This window comes from Babylonia areolata, chromosome 31, assembly GCF_041734735.1.
Source record: "Babylonia areolata isolate BAREFJ2019XMU chromosome 31, ASM4173473v1, whole genome shotgun sequence".
NCBI lineage: Eukaryota > Metazoa > Mollusca > Gastropoda > Neogastropoda > Buccinidae > Babylonia > Babylonia areolata.
In genome coordinates, this window is record NC_134906.1 from 31,159,500 (window position 1) to 31,180,720 (window position 21,221).

Here is a 21,221-nt window from a genome sequence, read left to right on the forward strand (position 1 = left end):
AGATAATGACTGCCAACTTCTTTCATCACTACACCTCATTGCCAGCTGTAAAACAACACAGATAATGACTGCCAACTACACCTCATTGCCAGCTGTAAAACAACACAGATAATGACTGCCAACTTCTTTCATTATTACCCCTCATCACCAGCTGTAAAACAACACAGATAATGACTGCCAACTGCACCTCATTGCCAGCTGTAAAACAACACAGATAATGACTGCCAACTTCTTTCATTACGACCCCTCATTGCCAGCTGTAAAACAACACAGATAATGACTGCCAACTACACCTCATTGCCAGCTGTAAAACAACACAGATAATGACTGCCAACTTCTTTCATAGCTACAATATTCATGTAAAGAGGAACAAAGTCATCGGAAATGCTTTGACGCTTCTATTGAGTGGTGATCATCATGTATTCGGTTTACTGTGGATAAAGACACATATGGTTTAGTTCTGACCCCATCATTAACTTATTTATATTCTCTTGTAATACTAGAGATTCATCTTTTGCATTACAATGACTGGCATGTAGGGTTGTATTATCTGCAAATATTTCACAGAAAGTAGTTAAGTACAAGGATAAATCATTCCTGTATATTAAAAATAGATAAGGTCCTAGAACAGAGCTTTGGGGTAACCATATTTAACAGGAAAAGAGCAGACTGATATTCATTAACTAACACCATTTGTTTTCTGTCAGATTATAAAAGTGACATAAGAACCAAAGTGCTGTTAGACAGACCATTAATTCTTAACTTTCTCAGAAGGAATCTGTGATCAATCATGTCAAACGCTTTGGCAAAGTCTACAATAAGAGACATCAGTGACTTTGATTTTATATACATTACTAAGCCATTCATATATTTGGCTGGTCAGAGCTGTACGACAAGAATGGTATTTCCAAAATCCAAATCAGTCTGAAAGAGATTAAAACGATGGAAATGATTAAGAATGTGCGGTCTCATGTGATTCTCTAATGGCTTTATAAAACAGATAAAATATACACTGGTATGTAGTCAGAGGGTTCAGATGGATCACTATATTTATAACAAGATACAATTTACTCAAATTTAACAGCTTTGGAAACTGGATTTTATCAATAAATGAATTGAAGATATAGGTGAGGCTGAAGAAAGAAGAAAGAAAGTAGGGGGGAGTAGAAGAAAAAGAGGAGAAAAGGCAGAAGAAAGGAGGAGGAGGTAGGAGAAGATGCAGGAGGAGGAATATAAATGTACATACATAAACTAGGTGTAATGTGTGCACTGATGGGTCATGGTCACATAGGTGTCATGTGTTATGGTCATGTAGGTGTACATGTTGTGGCCATATTGGTCTTGTGTATCATGACCATATATTTCTAATGTGTCATGGCCGTACAGGTGTAATGTGTCATGGCCATGTAGGTGTGATGTCATGGCAATATAGGTGTGATGTGTCATGGTCAAGAAGATGTGTGTCATGGCCATATAGGTGTGATTTGTCATGGCTATATAGGTGTGATGTGTCATGGCCATGTAGGTGTGATGTGTCATGGCCATGTAGGTGTGATGCGTCATGGCCATACAGGTTTGATGTGTCATGGCCATATAGGTGTGATGTGTCAGGGCCATATAGGTCGTGTGTAGGTGTTGTGCGTCATTGCCATGTAGGTGTGATGTGTTATGGCCATATAGATGTGATGTGTCATAGCTATATAGGTGTGATGTATCATGGCTATATAGGTGTGATGTGTCATGGCCATATAGGTGTGATGTATCATGGCTATACAGGTGTGATGTGTCATGGCTATATTGGTGTGATGTGTCATGGCCTTGTAGGTGTGATGTGTCATGGCTATATAGGTGTGATGTGTCATGGCCTTGTAGGTGTGATGTGTCATGGCCATATAGGTGTGATGTATCATGGTCATGAAGATGTGTCATGGCCATATAGGTGTAATGTGTCATGGCCATATAGGTGTGATGTGTTATGGCCATGTAGGTGTGATGTGTCATGGCCATACAGGTGTGATGTGTCATGGCTATACAGGTGTGATATCATGGCCATGTAGGTGTAATGTGTCATGGCCACACAGGTGTGATGTGTCATGGCCATACAGGTGTGATGTGTCATGGCTATATAGGTGTGATGTATCATGGCCATATAGGTGTAATGTGTCAAGGCTATATAGGTGTGATGTGTCATGGCCATACAGGTGTGATGTGTCATGGCCATATAGGTGTGATGTATCATGGCCATATAGGTGTAATGTGTCAAGGCTATACAGGTGTGCTGTGTCATGGCCATATAGGTGTGATGCGTCATGGCCATATAGGTGTGATGTGTCGTGGCCATGTAGGTGTGATGTGTCATGGCCATATAGGTCTTGTGTGTCATGGCCATATAGGTGTGATGTGTCTTGGCTATATAGGTGTGATGTGTCATGGCCATGTAGGTGTGATGTGTCATGGCCATATAGCTCTTGTGTCTCATGGCCATATAGGTGTGATGTGTCATGGCCATATAGGTCTTGTGTGTCATGGCCATATAGGTGTGATGTGTCGTGGCCATATAGGTGTGATGTGTCATGGCCATGTAGGTGTAATGTGTCATGCCCATATAGGTGTGATGTGTCATGGCCATGTAGGTGTGATGTGTCATGGCCATGTAGGTGTGATGCGTCATGGTCATATAGGTGTGATGTGTCATGGCTATATAGGTGTGATGTGTCATGGCTATATAGGTGTGATGTGTCATGGTCATGAAGATGTGTGTCGTGGCCATGTAGGTGTAATGTGTCATGGCCATGTAGGTGTGATGTGTACATATAGACACATATACTGACCATGTGTTGATCCAGCATGGTTCTGAAGTGTTCAGCATAGTTGTTCTGTTTGCCGTCACTGGCCAGCTGTAAAACAACACATCAGTCATCAGGTCCTGACCACAACACAACATCAGTCATCACGTTCTGACCACAACACAACATCAGTCATCATGGTTCTGACCACAACACAACATCAGTCATCATGGTTCTGACCACAACACAACATCAGTCATCATGGTTCTGACCACAACACAACATCAGTCATCATGGTTCTGACCACAGCACAACATCAGTCATCATGGTTCTGACCACAACACAACATCAGTCATCAGGTCCTGACCACAACACAACATCAGTCATCATGGTTCTGACCACAACACAACATCAGTCATCATGGTTCTGACCACAACACAACATCAGTCATCATGGTTCTGACCACAACACAACATCAGTCATGGTTCTGACCACAACACAACATCAGTCATCATGGTTCTGACCACAACACAACATCAGTCATCATGGTTCTGACCACAACACAACATCAGTCATCATGGTTCTGACCACAGCACAACATCAGTCATCATGGTTCTGACCACAACACAACATCAGTCATCATGGTTCTGACCACAACACAACATCAGTCATCATGGTTCTGACCACAACACAACATCAGTCATCATGGTTCTGACCACAACACAACATCAGTCATCATGGTTCTGACCACAACACAACATCAGTCATCATGGTTCTGACCACAACACAACATCAGTCATCACGTTCTGACCACAACACAACATCAGTCATCATGGTTCTGACCACAGCACAACATCAGTCATGGTTCTGACCACAACACAACATCAGTCATCATGGTTCTGACCACAACACAACATCAGTCATCATGGTTCTGACCACAACACAACATCAGTCATCATGGTTCTGACCACAACACAACATCAGTCATGTTCTGACCACAACACAACATCAGTCATCATGGTTCTGACCACAACACAACATCAGTCATCATGGTTCTGACCACAACACAACATCAGTCATGGTTCTGACCACAACACAACATCAGTCATGGTTCTGACCACAACACAACATCAGTCATCACGTTCTGACCACAACACAACATCAGTCATCACGTTCTGACCACAACACAACATCAGTCATGGTTCTGACCACAACACAACATCAGTCATCACGTTCTGACCACAGCACAACATCAGTCATCATGGTTCTGACCACAACACAACATCAGTCATCACGTTCTGACCACAACACAACATCAGTCATCATGGTTCTGACCACAACACAACATCAGTCATCATGGTTCTGACCACAACACATCAGTCATGGTTCTGACCACAACACATCAGTCATGGTTCTGACCACAACACAACATCAGTCATGTTCTGACCACAACACAACATCAGTCATGGTTCTGACCACAACACAACATCAGTCATCATGGTTCTGACCACAACACAACATCAGTCATGGTTCTGACCACAACACAACATCAGTCATCATGGTTCTGACCACAACACAACATCAGTCATCACGTTCTGACCACAACACATCAGTCATCATGGTTCTGACCACAACACAACATCAGTCATCACGTTCTGAAGTGTTCAGCGAAGTTGTCCTGTTTGCTATCACTGTCAAAACAGAAATCAACACAATACAAAGACATGATACTACACAACACTAAACAGAACAAATCAACACAATACAAAATGACACAACACAGTACAAAGACATGATACTACACAACACTAAACAGAACAAATCAACACAACACAATATAAAATGACGCAACACAATACAAAGACATGATACTAAACAACACTAAACAGAACAAACCAACACAACACAATAGAATACCTAACAGTACAACACAGCATCAGTCATCATAGTTCTGAAGTGTTCAGCATAGTTATCTTGTTTGCCTTCACTGTCAAAACACAACACAACATAACATAACATCTGTCATCATGGTCGGAAATGTTCACTGTCACTGTCAAAACACACAATAACACAACACGACATAAAACAACATAACATAGCACAACATAACACAACACAACACAGCATAACATCAGTCATGTTCTGAAGTGTTTGCCTTCATTGTCAAAACACAACACAACACAACACGACACAACACAACACGACATCAGTCATCATGTTCTGAAGTGGTTTGCTGTCACTGTCAAAACACGACACAACATAACAGAACACAACATAACATAACACAACATAACATCAGTCATGTTCTGAAGTGTTTGCCTTCACTGTCAAAACACAACACAACACAAAAAAACACGACACAACACAACACGACATCAGTCATCATGTTCTGAAGTGTTCGCTGTCACTGTCACTGTCACAACACAACACAACACGGCACAACACAACATGACATCAGTCATCATGTTCTGAAGTGTTCGCTGTCGCTGTCGCTGTCACTACACAACACAACACGACACTACACAACACGACATCAGTCATCATGTTCTGAAGAGTTCGCTGTTGCTGTCGCTGTCACAACACAACACAACACAACATCAGTCATCATGTTCTGAAGTGTTCACTGTCACAACACAACACAACACAACACAACACAACACAACACAACACAACATCAGTCATCATGTTCAGAAGTGTTCGCTGTCACTGTCAAAACACAACACAACATGACACAACACAACACAACATCAGTCATCATGTTCAGAAGTGTTCGCTGTCACTGTCAAAACACAACACAACACAACACAACACGACACAACACAACACAACATCAGTCATCATGTTCTGAAGTGTTCGCCGTTGCTGTCAAAACTGTCAATAATGAAGGCATGACCAGGAAAAACCCACAACAACAACAACAACAATGATGATGATGATGATGATGGTGATGATGAAGAATGTGACGATGATTATGATGATGATGGTGATGATGAAGACAAAGACGATGATAATGATGACAATGACGATGATGACGACAACACGTACAGGAATGACAAAGACGTGACCAGGGGGGCCGGGCTGACCGTTGGTTCCAGGAATACCATCACGTCCATCAGGTCCCTGCACACAGCATTATCTCCCTTTATCGTACGTGTACGTGTCTTAACCCCTAGGCTGCCTGCATGACGAGATAACTCGTCATGGCAAGCATGTATACTTCGCTGCCTGCATGACGAGATAACTCGTCATCGAAATATTCTGACTTTTCCCTGGTTTGCATTCACTTCATTGGCAAAAATAGCGGTAGCTTTAGCCTGGGGAATCTCTCTAGATTCTATTCATAGCTAGAAACCCCATCTATGTCATGAAGCAGTCCTTTATTTGAACGTTTTGGTTGGGTCACTGTCCAAGTGTTTGCCTGACTTCTCTCCTCGCTCGCTCAACAAAATGTCGGACTGACGCCGTGCTCAAGACATGCGATCGTGACGAACTAAATCAACCAAGATTTCTTTCTTTAGCTGATGCTCCGAAGGAATTGAAGCGTAAATTCGAAGAAGATAGTGATGAACATTTATAGGACGATCTGATAGAAAATAAAGGGAGTAATCAAGAGAGTGGCCAAGATGCGACTGTCAGTGAGTGATGCCGGCTGTACAGATGTTAGCAGACGACAGATGACCGAATTAGCAGCAGAGCGATATTCTTGGCACGCAGCCAACGCGGTCTGATGAGAACTGAATCAAGTGACCGTGTGAGAGGGGTGAGGAGGAAGGGGGGTGCAGACTGAGGGGGCGTGGCCTCACATCCATCGTATCACTTGGAGAAGTCACAATGTATTGTGTATCTATCTCTTAAAAAAATATATATATATATTGTGGTTGTTCTAGTATGATTTTGTGTTTGCAGATATCCATTTGTCCAGAAAATATGATATTTTTGTGCAAATTACCTGACTAATGTTTGTAATGAACAAGTTGAAAATGTGACAAAAAACAAAACACTGATTTCAAAACAACAGCATGTCACTAAAAATATATAAAATGGGAAAACAGCATGTGTTTTGTATTCTTTATTCATTTACCTTTCAGAAAATATATACTTTTATGGGTCTTTCTCCAATAACAAAGAGCACAGAATTTTTTGAAAATTTATACCCGTTTTTTGTGAAAAAACCCTGGCAAATAGATTTCACTTAAATCTTATTTTCCTGGCAGCGAAAGGGTTAATAAAGATTTTGTCTTTTGTCTTTATCTGCCCTCTTCAACACAGCATTGTTTCACTTTATCTTCAGTCTTCAACACAGCATTGTCTCCCTTTATCTACCCTCTCAACACAGCATTGTCTCCCTTTATCTGCCCTCTCCAACACAGCATTGTTTCCCTTTATCTTCAGTCTTCAACAGAGCATTATCTCCCTTTATCTACCCTCTCCAACACAGCACTGTCTCCCTTTATCTTCAGTCTTCAACACAGCATTGTCTCCCTTTATCTGCCCTCTTCAACACAGCATTGTCTCCCTTTATCTTCAGTCTTCAACACAGCACTGTCTCCCTTTATCTGCCCTCTCAACACAGCATTGTCTCCCTTTATCTTCAGTCTTCAACACAGCATTGTCTCCCTTTATCTACCCTCTCAACACAGCATTATTTCCCTTTATCTTCAGTCTTCAACATAGCATTGTCTCCCTTTATCTTCAGTCTTCAACACAGCATTGTCTCCCTTTATCTACCCTCTCAACACAGCATTGTCTCCCTTTATCTTCAGTCTTCAACATAGCACTGTCTCCCTTTATCTGCCCTCTTCAACACAGCATTGTCTCCCTTTATCTTCAGTCTTCAACATAGCACTGTCTCCCTTTATCTGCCCTCTTCAACACAGCATTGTCTCCCTTTATCTGCCCTCTCAACACAGCACTGTCTCCCTTTATCTGCCCTCTTCAACACAGCATTGTTTCCCTTTATCTTCAGTCTTCAACATAGCATTGTCTCCCTTTATCTGCCCTCTTCAACACAGCATTGTTTCCCTTTATCTTCAGTCTTCAACATAGCAACGGTTCCCTTTACTGCCAGTCTTCAGTCTTCAACACACCATTGTCTCCCTTTATCTGTCCTCTTCACACACAGCATTGTTTCCCTTTATCCTCCCTCTTCTACACAGCATTCTCTCCCTTTCAGTGGGGCCTTCAAGAAATGAAATTGGTCAGGTTTTCCATTAACATTCAATTGATTCAACAGATGACCCAAGTTAAGGAAAAGCAAGCAACCAATCAACAATGACTGACAAACCAAAACCATCGATTGTTCTGCTGTCAATCAACAGAATAACATACCAATGAACCATTGATTGTTCTGCTGTCAATCGACAGGATGACAAACCAAAACTATCAATTGTTCTGCTGTCAATCAACAGGATGACAAACCAATGAACCATCAATTGTTCTGCTGTCAATCAACAGAATAACATACCAATGAACCATCGATTGTTCTGCTGTCAATCAACAGGATGACAAACCAATGAACCATCAATTGTTCTGCTGTCAATCAACAGAATGACATACCAATGAACCATCAATTGTTCTGCTGTCAATCAACAGGATGACATACCAATGAACCATCAATTGTTCTGCTGTCAATCAACAGCATGACACACCAATGAACCATCAACTGTTCTGCTGTCAATCAACAGCATGACACACCAATGAACCATCAATTGTTCTGCTGTCAATCAACAGGATGACATACCAATGAACCATCAATTGTTCTGCTGTCAATCAACAGCATGACACACCAATGAACCATCAACTGTTCTGCTGTCAATCAACAGCATGACACACCAATGAACCATCAGTTGTTCTGCTGTCAATCAACACTACAGAGAAAGCCCTCAGGACCTAGCAGTGTTTCCTGCTGGATTATACACATTAAAAGTAACAAATAGATATAACACATGACATTACAATGCAGTACAATACAACACATTAAAAGTAACAAATAGATATAACACATGGCATTACAATGCAGTACAATACAACACATTAAAAGTAACAAATAGATACGACACATGGCATTACAATGCAGTACAATACAACACATTAAAAGTAACAAATAGATACAACACATGGCATTACAATGCAGTACAATACAACACAAGAGAAGCAAACTACTGTCTTAGAAAAATGAAATCTTTTAATGTATGCAAGCAGATGCTCCAAATGTTTTACACATCTGTTGTCTGTAGTGTTTTAACATACGGAGCCGTGTGCTGGGGGGGAAACCTGACCAAACATGACAAAGACAGGTTGGAAAAAGTCATTAGGAAAGTGGGTGGGGTGGTGGGTATAAGACAAGACACCTTTAGCGACATGCACAATAGAAAACTGACTGACAGACTAATAACAATTTTGACCGACGTAAGACACCCACTACATGATGACATTAATAGCAGAAGGTCAGACATAAGTGGTAGGTTTAGAGCTCCACGCGCAAGAACATCTCGATACATTAATTCATTTATTCCTACAGCCATTCGCGCACACAATCAAAACATCCAATACACTAAGTGAACCCTCCCACCCCCCAAGCCCCCTCGCCACAGCAACACCTGAACTTCACCAGCAGACGAGTGTATGGGAGCAGACATTATGCGTGCATGTGGGACTGAGCGGGTGAGCACGGGCAAGCAAGCATTTGTGTGTGTGTGCGATCGGAAGTGATTTTTAAATATTTTCTTATTTTACTTGGATTTCATGTATCTTAATGTTAATGTTCTAATCTTATTGGCGTGACATATGTTATGTGCATGTATACGTTGTTTGTGTGTGTGTGAGTGTGTGTGTGTGTGTGTGTGTGTGTGTGTGTGTGTATGTGTGTGTGTGTGTGTGTGTGTGTGTGTGTGTGTGTGTGTGTGTGCATTTTACTTATATATACGATTTATTCCCTTGATGTTTTTATTTATGTATTGTTGTACAATACCTTATGGTCTTAACGTGTGTGTGTGTGTGTGTGTGTGTGCATTTTACTTATATATACGATTTATTCCCTTGATGTTTTTATTTATGTATTGTTGTACAATACCTTATGGTCTTAACGTGTGTGTGTGTGTGTGTGTGTGTGTGTGTGTGTGTGTGCATGTGTGTGTATGTGTGTGTGGGTGTGTGTGCGTGCGTGCGCGCATGTCATTTTTAGTAATCTTATACCCTTTTTTTTGTTGGATGTTTTCATTTGTTAATATTGTTGTGCAATACCCTATTGTCTTAACATGAGTATGTGTGTGGGGGGGGTGGGGGGGTTAGTATATCGTCAGCTATTGGGAATTCTTATTTGACTTGTTTTAATCTCTTCTTATGTTGCGCATGATTTTATGCCAGTGTTTACAATGAGCCTGTGATTGCACAACTTAATTTCCATGTGGATTAATAAAGTGTTTTTGATTGATTGATTGATTGAACTATAAATCCAGTGCCACACAGAACTGACAGACCATCTCTCCCCCGACACCAGCACAGTCTAACAGTGCAGTCCAATGCAGTACAATACAACACAAGAGAAGTGAACCATGAATATAATGCATTATAACGCTGACTCACTGACTCTCCCTTGCCACCACGAGGACCAGGCATACCACGTGATCCAGGGGGACCAGGAGGACCCTGTTGTAGAACAGACATCAGTCATGTACCTATAAACATCATCACACACATCAGTCATGTACCTATAAACATCATCACACACATCAGTCATGTACCTATAAACATCATCACACACATCAGTCAAAACACTGTAACCATTGTCACACACACACATCAGTCATTAAAATACAACTGTTGTCCTGCACACACACACACACACACACACACACACACACACACACAGAGTCACAGAAATACAAGTATTGTCACACACACACACACACACACACACACACACACACACATTCATCTATTTACCACAACTCATCACACCAACACTTCATGTAAACACAAAATCATGTGCATCAGTCATCTATTCACCACAACTTATCACACCAACCCTTCATGTAAACACAAAATCTAAACCCTTGTGTATACAGTCCATTTATCTAATACAATGCACAACACCAACCATTTCTGTAAATACATGTATATTATGCACACAGTTCATCTATTTACCCTAACTGACCACACCAACCATTTCTGTAAATACATGTATATTATGCACACAGTTCATCTATTTACCCTAACTGACCACACCAACCATTTCTGTAAATACATGTATATTATGCACACAGTTCATCTATTTACCCTAACTGACCACACCAACCATTTCTGTAAATACATGTATATTATGCACACAGTTCCATCTATTTACCCTAACTGACCACACCAACCATTTCTGTAAATACATGTATATTATGCACACAGTTAAACGCACACAGTTCATCTATTTACCATAACTGACCACACCAACCATTTCTGTAAATACATGTATATTATGCACACAGTTCATCTATTTACCCTAACTGACCACACCAACCATTTCTGTAAATACATGTATATTATGCACACAGTTCCATCTATTTACCCTAACTGACCACACCAACCATTTCTGTAAATACATGTATATTATGCACACAGTTAAACGCACACAGTTCATCTATTTACCATAACAGACCACACCAACCATTTCCGTAAATACATGTATATTATGCACACAGTTCATCTATTTACCAAAACTCACCACACCAGCCCCTTAAAGAGGACATGAAGTGCTGTGGCTTTATGGCTTACATAAATAGACTTTTGGTACTTCTGGCTTGTCCGATACTTTTTAAAGCAAATACATGTGTATCTTGAGGGGAAACAAATTCAAATCTGATGCTTCAAATAGTCATGGAAGCTGCCATTTTGAAAAGGTTGTGACACAAGTTTGGACTCACTTTCACTTTGGCTGATTAATTGATGACTAGAGTGAAACAAATTTGTTAAAAATACTGTGCAAGGACTTAAAAACAAGTGTAAGGACTGTCCTTGAATGAATTTTGGTTTTGTTCCAAGTAATTTTGAACCAGACGAAGAATGAAAACAAGCTGCTGAAATGTCAGCACATACAGATCAAGGTGAGTGCTGATATGGAAACTGCATGTTTGCCAACTCCATACAGACAGATCAAGGTGAGTGTTGATATGGAAACTGCATGTTTGCCAACTCCATACAGACAGATCAAGGTGAGTGTTGATATGGAAACTGCATGTTTGCCAACTCCATACAGACAGATCAAGGTGAGTGTTGATATGGAAACTGCATGTTTGCCAACTCCATACAGACAGATCAAGGTGAGTGTTGATATGGAAACTGCATGTTTGCCAACTCCATACAGACAGATCAAGGTGAGTGCTGATACGGAAACTGCATGTTTGCCAACTCCATACAGACAGATCAAGGTTGTGAGTGCTGATATGGAAACTGCATGTTTGCCAACTCCATACAGACAGATCAAGGTTGTGAGTGCTGATACGGAAACTGCATGTTTGCCAACTCCATACAGACAGATCAAGGTTGTGAGTGCTGATATGGAAACTGCATGTTTGCCAACTCCATACAGACAGATCAAGGTGAGTGTTGATATGGAAACTGCATGTTTGCCAACTCCATACAGACAGATCAAGGTGAGTGCTGATATGGAAACTGCATGTTTGCCAACTCCATCCAGACAGATCAAGGTGAGTGTTGATATGGAAACTGCATGTTTGCCAACTCCATAATGACAGATCAAGGTGAGTGTTGATACGGAAACTGCATGTTTGCCAACTCCATACAGACAGATCAAGGTGAGTGCTGATATGGAAACTGCATGTTTGCCAACTCCATAATGACAGATCAAGGTGAGTGTTGATACGGAAACTGCATGTTTGCCAACTCCATGATGACAGATCAAGGTGAGTGTTGATACGGAAACTGCATGTTTGCCAACTCCATACAGACAGATCAAGGTGAGTGCTGATACGGAAACTGCATGTTTGCCAACTCCATACAGACAGATCAAGGTGAGTGCTGATATGGAAACTGCATGTTTGCCAACTCCATACAGACAGATCAAGGTGAGTGCTGATACGGAAACTGCATGTTTGCCAACTCCATACAGACAGATCAAGGTGAGTGCTGATACGGAAACTGCATGTTTGCCAACTCCATGATGCCCACAGAAAGCACATGTTGCAGAGAACAGAATTTGACAGTTGCAGTTTTTGAAAATGATGAATGTAATGGGCCTTCATTTTGCATCACAGAACAGCCGTTGTTTCTCACAGTTGTTCTAAACTGAGCAATCCTGAAACTGACTTTGTGTACATCCGATGTGGTCACAAATGACCTCTTCAGGTCTTTTTTCTAGAGAGCCAGGCCCAATATGGCGGCACCTCATGTGTGCCAGGCTGATACTTCAAACCAATTCAACTGCTTTAATGCACAGATATATACAGTTCAATGCATGGTTCTGTAGTTAAATACCCATTTGCCAGGTTTTTAGAGCATGGTGCTATTTCACTTTGTCCTCCTGAAGTATACAAATACGTGCATTGTACATGTTTATCACAACTGACCACACCAACCCTTTATGAAAAGATATATATAATGTACATTGTTCATGTGTTTACCATAACTGACCACACCAACCCTTTATGAAAAGATATATATAATGTACATTGTTCATGTGTTTATCACAACTGACCACACCAACCCTTTATGAAAAGATATATATAATGTACATTGTTCATGTGTTTACCACAACTGACCACACCAACCCTTTATGAAAAGATATATATAATGTACATTGTTCATGTGTTTACCATAACTGACCACACCAACCCTTTATGAAAAGATATATATATAATGTACATTGTTCATGTGTTTATCCAACTGACCACACCAACCCTTTATGAAAAGATATATATATAATGTACATTGTTCATGTGTTTACCATAACTGACCACACCAACCCTTTATGAAAAGATAGATGTAAACACATCACAACAGCACCCCTGTATGTTTTCTGTGTTGTGTGGAGACCAATACTTACAAATCTGTATGTGACATCTGACACCACAGCAGATCCATAGCCTCCTCCATGTGCACTGCCCTGTGAAGTCCAGCAGAATAGTGGTACAATCTAACACAGTGCTAAATATATCATAACTCATTGATTGTAACACAGTGTAAGACTGCCCTGTGGAGTCACACAAAATAGAGGTACAATATAACACAGTGTAACACTGCTCTGTGGAGTCACACAAAATAGAGGTACAATATAACACAGTGTAACACTGCCCTGTGGAGTCACACAAAATAGAGGTACAATATAACACAGTGTAACACTGCCCTGTGGAGTCACACAAAATAGAGGTACAATATAACACAGTGTAACACTGCCCTGTGGAGTCACACAAAATAGAGGTACAATATAACACAGTGTAACACTGCCCTGTGGAGTCACACAAAATAGAGGTACAATATAACACAGTGTAAGACTGCCCTGTGGAGTCACACAAAATAGAGGTACAATATAACACAGTGTAACACTGCCCTGTGGAGTCACACAAAATAGAGGTACAATATAACACAGTGTAACACTGCCCTGTGGAGTCACACAAAATAGAGGTACAATATAACACAGTGTAAGACTGCCCTGTGGAGTCACACAAAATAGAGGTACAATATAACACAGTGTAACACTGCTCTGTGGAGTCACACCTGTGAAGTCAAGTCCAATGACTTAACATCTCTGTGAAGTCAAGTGCAATGACTTAACATCTCTGTGAAGTCAAGTCCCATGACTTAACATCGCTGTGAAGTAAAGTCCAATGACTTAACATCTCTGTGAAGTAAAGTTCAATGACTTAACATCGCTGTGAAGTAAAGTCCAATGACTTAACATCTCTGTGAAGTAAAGTCCAATGATTTAACATCTCTGTGAAGTAAAGTCCAATTACTTAACATTGCTCTGAAGTCAAGTCCAATGACTTAACATCACTGTGAAGTAAAGTTCAATGACTTAACATCTCTGTGAAGTAAAGTCCAATGATTTAACATCGCTGTGAAGTAAAGTCCAATGAATGAACATCTCTGTGAAGTAAAGTCCAATGACTTAACATCGCTGTGAAGTCAAGTCCAATGAATGAACATCGCTGTGAAGTAAAGTCCAATGACTTAACATCGCTGTAAAGTCAAGTCCAATGAATGAACATCTCTGTGAAGTAAAGTCCAATGACTTAACATCACTGTGAAGTTAAGTCCAATGAATGAACATCTCTGTGAAGTAAAGTCCATTTACTTAACATCGCTGTAAAGTCAAGTCCAATGAATGAACATCTCTGTGAAGTCAAGTCCAATGAATGAACATCTCTGTGAAGTAAAGTCCAATGACTTAACATCGCTGTAAAGTCAAGTCCAATGAATGAACATCTCTGTGAAGTAAAGTCCAATGACTTAACATCGCTGTAAAGTCAAGTCCAATGAATGAACATCTCTGTGAAGTCAAGTCCAATGAATGAGCATCGCTGTAAATCAAGTCCAATGAATGAACATCTCTGTGAAGTCAAGTCCAATGATTTAACATCGCTGTAAAGTCAAGTCCAATGAATGAACATCTCTGTGAAGTCAAGTCCAATGACTTAACATCGCTGTAAAGTCAAGTCCAATGAATGAACATCTCTGTGAAGTAAAGTCCAATGACTTAACATTGCTGTAAAGTCAAGTCCAATGACTTAACATCCCTGTAAAGTCAAGTCCAATGAATGAACATTATCAGTCGGTGTGTTCATCCCTCCCTGCTGTCCCTTACCATGATCTGTCTTTGTCAGGCTGACCCCCCCACCCCACTCACCCCCTAACCTTTTCCACCCCTGACCTCCATCCCCACCCCTCTCTTTCCCCAACACACACACACACACACACACACACACACATATGTACATGCACACAATCCCACACAAACACCACACACACACTGACATACCCACACTCACAAACACACACATACACACACGCAAATACACACTCTCCCACTCACAAACACACACTCACATACACACACAAACACACACTCTCCCTCACACACACAATCTCTCTTTCTCTCACACAAACACACACACCCACACACAAACACACACTCACACACACACATACATACATACAGTGAAGTGTGAACATACATACCCGACTCAGAGAACCACCACCACCACCACCACCACCTGCAGAACTGGACGAAGATGAAGAACTGGAAGACGATGATGATGATGATGATGATGATGACGATGACGATGATGATGATGATGACACATTGAAGCGCCTGGAGGCCCCAGACCCGGAGTAGACAGCGGCATGACGCATGGCCACCTCACAGTCCGGGCAGTAACGCTCACAGATCTCATAGGCTGACCCCGGGTCACTGGTGATGATCAGGTCTTGGATCAAACCCTGCCACAGGCACAGAAAGGGTTTGAACCAACAACACTGTCTGGTTTTATTTTACAGGTGTTGGACAGAAAGGGTTTGAACCAACAACACTGTCTGGTTTTATTTTACAGGTGTTGGACAGAAAGGGTTTGAACCAACAACACTGCCTGGTTTTATTTTACAGGTGTTGGGCAGAAAGGGTTTGAACCAACAACACTGTCTGGTTTTATTTTACAGGTGTTGGACAGAAAGGGTTTGAACCAACAACACTGTCTGGTTTTATTTTACAGGTGTTGGGCAGAAAGGGTTTGAACCAACAACACTGTCTGGTTTTATTTTACAGGTGTTGGGCAGAAAGGGTTTGAACCAACAACACTGTCTGGTTTTATTTTACAGGTGTTGGACAGAAAGGGTTTGAACCAACAACACTGTCTGGTTTTATTTTACAGGTGTTGGACAGAAAGGGTTTGAACCAACAACACTGTCTGGTTTTATTTTACAGGTGTTGGACAGAAAGGGTTTGAACCAACAACACTGTCTGGTTTTATTTTACAGGTGTTGGGCAGAAAGGGTTTGAACCAACAAAACTGCCTGGTTTTATTTTACAGGTGTTGGGCAGAAAGGGTTTGAACCAACAACACTGTCTGGTTTTATTCTAAAGGTGTCTGCAACATCCATTCAGAAACACACCATACAGACATCCATTCAGAAACACACCATACAGACTTCCATTCAGAAACACACCATACAGACATCCATTCAGAAACACACCATACAGACATCCATTCAGAAACACACCATACAGACTTCCATTCAGAAACACACCATACAGACATCCATTCAGAAACACACCATACAGACATCCATTCAGAAACACACCATACAGACTTCCATTCAGAAACACACCATACAGACATCCATTCAGAAACACACCATACAGACATCCATTCAGAAACACACCATACAGACTTCCATTCAGAAACACACCATACAGCCATCCATTCAGAAACACACCATACAGACATCCATTCAGAAACACACCATACAGACATCCATTCAGAAACACACCATACAGACATCCATTCAGAAACACACCATACAGACTTCCATTCAGAAACACACCATACAGACATCCATTCAGAAACACACCATACAGACATCCATTCAGAAACACACCATACAGACTTCCATTCAGAAACACACCATACAGACATCCATTCAGAAACACACCATACAGACATCCATTCAGAAACACACCATACAGACATCCATTCAGAAACACACCATACAGACATCCATTCAGAAACACACCATACAGACTTCCATTCAGAAACACACCATACAGACATCCATTCAGAAACACACCATACAGACTTCCATTCAGAAACACACCATACAGACTTCCATTCAGAAACACACCATACAGACATCCATTCAGAAACACACCATACAGACATCCATTCAGAAACACACCATACAGACATCCATTCAGAAACACACCATACAGACATCCACTCAGAAACACACCATACAGACATCCACTCAGAAACACACCATACAGACTTCCATTCAGAAACACACCATACAGACTTCCATTCAGAAACACACCATACAGACATCCATTCAGAAACACACCATACAGACATCCATTCAGAAACACACCATACAGACATCCATTCAGAAACACACCATACAGACATCCACTCAGAAACACACCATACAGACATCCATTCAGAAACACACCATACAGACATCCATTCAGAAACACACCATACAGACTTGTTTGGGGAGAAAAAGGAGACAGATTCCATTCCGGGGCCATGTTGAACAGATACATTTTGTTCTGAAAGTGGACACACTTGGGAGTGACAACAGATACATTTTGTTCTGAAAGTGGACACACTTGGGAGTGACAACAGATACATGACTGACATGGTACAAACTGTCAACAAACACTGAAAGAAAGAAGTACTGACATGGTACAAGCTGTCAGCAAACACTGAAAGAAAGAAGTACTGACACGGTACAAGCTGTCAACAAACACTGAAAGAAAGAAGTACTGACATGGTACAAGCTGTCAACAAACACTGAAAGAAAGAAGTACTGACATGGTACAAGCTGTCAACAAACACTGAAAGAAAGAAGTACTGACATGGTACAAGCAGTCAACAAACACTGAAAGAAAGAAGTACTGACATGGTACAAGCTGTCAACAAACACTGAAAGAAAGAAGTACTGACATGGTACAAACTGTCAACAAACACTGAAAGAAAGAAGTACTGACATGGTACAAGCTGTCAACAAACGCTGAAAGAAAGAAGTACTGACATGGTACAAGCTGTCAACAAACACTGAAAGAAAGAAGTACTGACATGGTACAAGCTGTCAACAAACCCTGAAAGAAAGAAGTACTGACATGGTACAAGCTGTCAACAAACCCTGAAAGAAAGAAGTACTGACATGGTACAAGCTGTCAACAAACATTGAAAGAAAGAAGTACTGACATGGTACAAGCTGTCAACAAACACTGAAAGAAAGAAAAACTCACACTGTACAAACTGTGAAGAAAGAGTACAAACAAAAGAACTCACTTTGTACAACTCTCTATTGGTCTCCATCTCGTACCCAACAAAGGCCATGCCCTTTTTCTCAAAAGGAATGGGGGGCATGGTACGGCCAATTCTGATTGGTTCCTGGGTTTGCTCACAGTCATCAATCACAACCAGTGTGTCGCCTTTGACGCTCAAACCTATACGATGCCAGCTGAAAAACAAAAATTAATGGTTTATCTCTCTCTCTCTCTCTTTACTCCCTCTGTGTGTGTGTGTGTGTGTGTGTGTGTGCGCGCGCGCGTACATGCGTGTGTGCGTGCATGCGTACATGCGAGCGTGTTTGTGTTTGTGCGTCTGGTGTCAGCATCAAAGCAATTATCAGGATTGTTAGCACCACCATTCTGACTGTACCATCACCATCATCATCATTACAACCATGATGAATATCATCACTGTCAGTACCCCCACTGGACAGACTGTACCATCACCATCATCATCATTATAACCATGATGAATATCATCACTGTCAGTACCCCCACTGGACAGACTGTACCATCACCATCATCATCATTATAACCATGATGAATATCATCACTGTCAGTACCCCCACTGGACAGATTGTTCCATCATCATCATTATAACCATGATGAATATCATCACTGTCAGTACCCCCACTGGACAGACTGTACCATCACCATCATCATCATCATTATAACCATGATGAATATCATCACTGTCAGTATCCCCACTGGACAGACTGTACCATCACCATCATCATCATCATTATAACCATGATGAATATCATCACTGTCAGTACCCCCACTGGACAGACTGTACCATCACCATCATCATTATAACCATGATGAATATCATCACTGTCAGTACCCCCACTGGACAGATTGTTCCATCATCATCATTATAACCATGATGAATATCATCACTGTCACCATGATGAATACCATCACTGTCAGTACCCCCACTGGACCGATTGTACCATCATCATCATCATCATTATAACCATGATAAATATCATCACTGTCACCATGATGAATACCATCACTGTCAGTACCCCCACTAGACAGACTGTACCATCACCATCATTATAACCATGATGAATACCATCACTGTCAGTACCCCCACTGGACCGATTGTACCATCACCATCATTATAACCATGATGAATACCATCACTGTCAGTACCCCCACTGGACAGATTCACCTTAAGAGGCTCCATGGGTTTGTTGTCAGCATCATCATAACCATGAACGTTATCATTATAACCATCATCATCATCATTATAAGCATCATCATCATCATTATAAGCTTCATCATCATCATCGTTATAAGCATCATTGTTATAAGCATCATCATCATTGTTATAACCATCATCATCATCATTACAACCTTCATCTTCATTGCTATAACCATATCATTACCATAATAACCATCATCATCATTATAACAATCATCATCATCACCATCAGTCCCCCCACTCACTTTCCATCGGACAGGTCCACCCCTACAGGGATGGGTCCCATGGGTTTGTTGTTACCATCATTGTAACCTTCATCATCACTGTTATAACCATCATCGTTATCATCATCATCATCACCATCAGTCCCCCCACTCACTTTCCATCAGACAGGTCCACCCCTAGAGGGATGGGTCCCATGGGTTTGTTGTTACCATCATTGTAACCTTCATCATCACTGTTATAACCATCATCGTTATCATCATCATCATCACCATCAGTCCCCCCACTCACTTTCCATCGGACAGGTCCACCCCTACAGGGATGGGTCCCATGGGTTTGTTGTTACCATCATTGTAACCTTCATCATCACTGTTATAACCATCATCGTTATCATCATCATCATCACCATCAGTCCCCCCACTCACTTTCCATCAGACAGGTCCACCCCTACAGGGATGGGTTCCAAAGGTTTGTTGTTACCATCATTGTAACCTTCATCATCATTGTTATAACCATCATCGTTATCATCATCATCATCACCATCAGTCCCCCCACTCACTTTCCATCAGACAGGTCCACCCCTAGAGGGATGGGTTCCAAAGGTTTGTTGTTACCATCATTGTAACCTTCATCATCATTGTTATAACCATCATCGTTATCATCATCATCATCACCATCAGTCCCCCCACTCACTTTCCATCAGACAGGTCCACCCCTAGAGGGATGGGTTCCAAAGGTTTGTTGTTGGCATCCTGAAACATGAGTTCAGAGTAGCGGCCGACCTTGAGGGCCAGCATCTCAGTCAGACTTTCCTCCCCAACGATGGAGAACACCTTGCCTGTGTTGCCTGCATCCGCCTTGATGGTTGCCAGGATGGAGAAGTCCGTAGGAAATCCCCCTGAACATGAAAAAAAAAAGGAAAAATATTTTGAGTATTGATCATAAGCTGGCTGATTGTACATGGCCACATCAGGGCGGATAACAC

At 41.3% G+C, this 21,221-nt stretch overlaps 1 protein-coding gene across 3 annotated transcripts in view; it reads right to left on the reverse strand.

The window, feature by feature from the left end:
- LOC143276145 (uncharacterized) overlaps positions 1–21,221 on the reverse strand; it is a 215,760-nt gene that overhangs the window by 136,857 nt on the left and 57,682 nt on the right. Inside the window, exons 3-9 of one of the 3 annotated variants that reach the window (XM_076580561.1) lie at positions 20,930–21,134; positions 18,803–18,974; positions 15,972–16,232; positions 13,837–13,896; positions 10,371–10,433; positions 5,832–5,906; positions 2,832–2,897 (exon numbers count right to left, since the gene is read on the reverse strand). In XM_076580561.1, the coding sequence (XP_076436676.1) occupies positions 2,832–2,897; positions 5,832–5,906; positions 10,371–10,433; positions 13,837–13,896; positions 15,972–16,232; positions 18,803–18,974; positions 20,930–21,134 (902 nt within the window). Of the gene's footprint in view, positions 1–2,831; positions 2,898–5,831; positions 5,907–10,370; positions 10,434–13,836; positions 13,897–15,971; positions 16,233–18,802; positions 18,975–20,393; positions 20,436–20,795; positions 20,843–20,929; positions 21,135–21,221 lie in introns of those variants that run through there. The other 2 variants (XM_076580563.1, XM_076580562.1) reach the window with 2 other exon arrangements.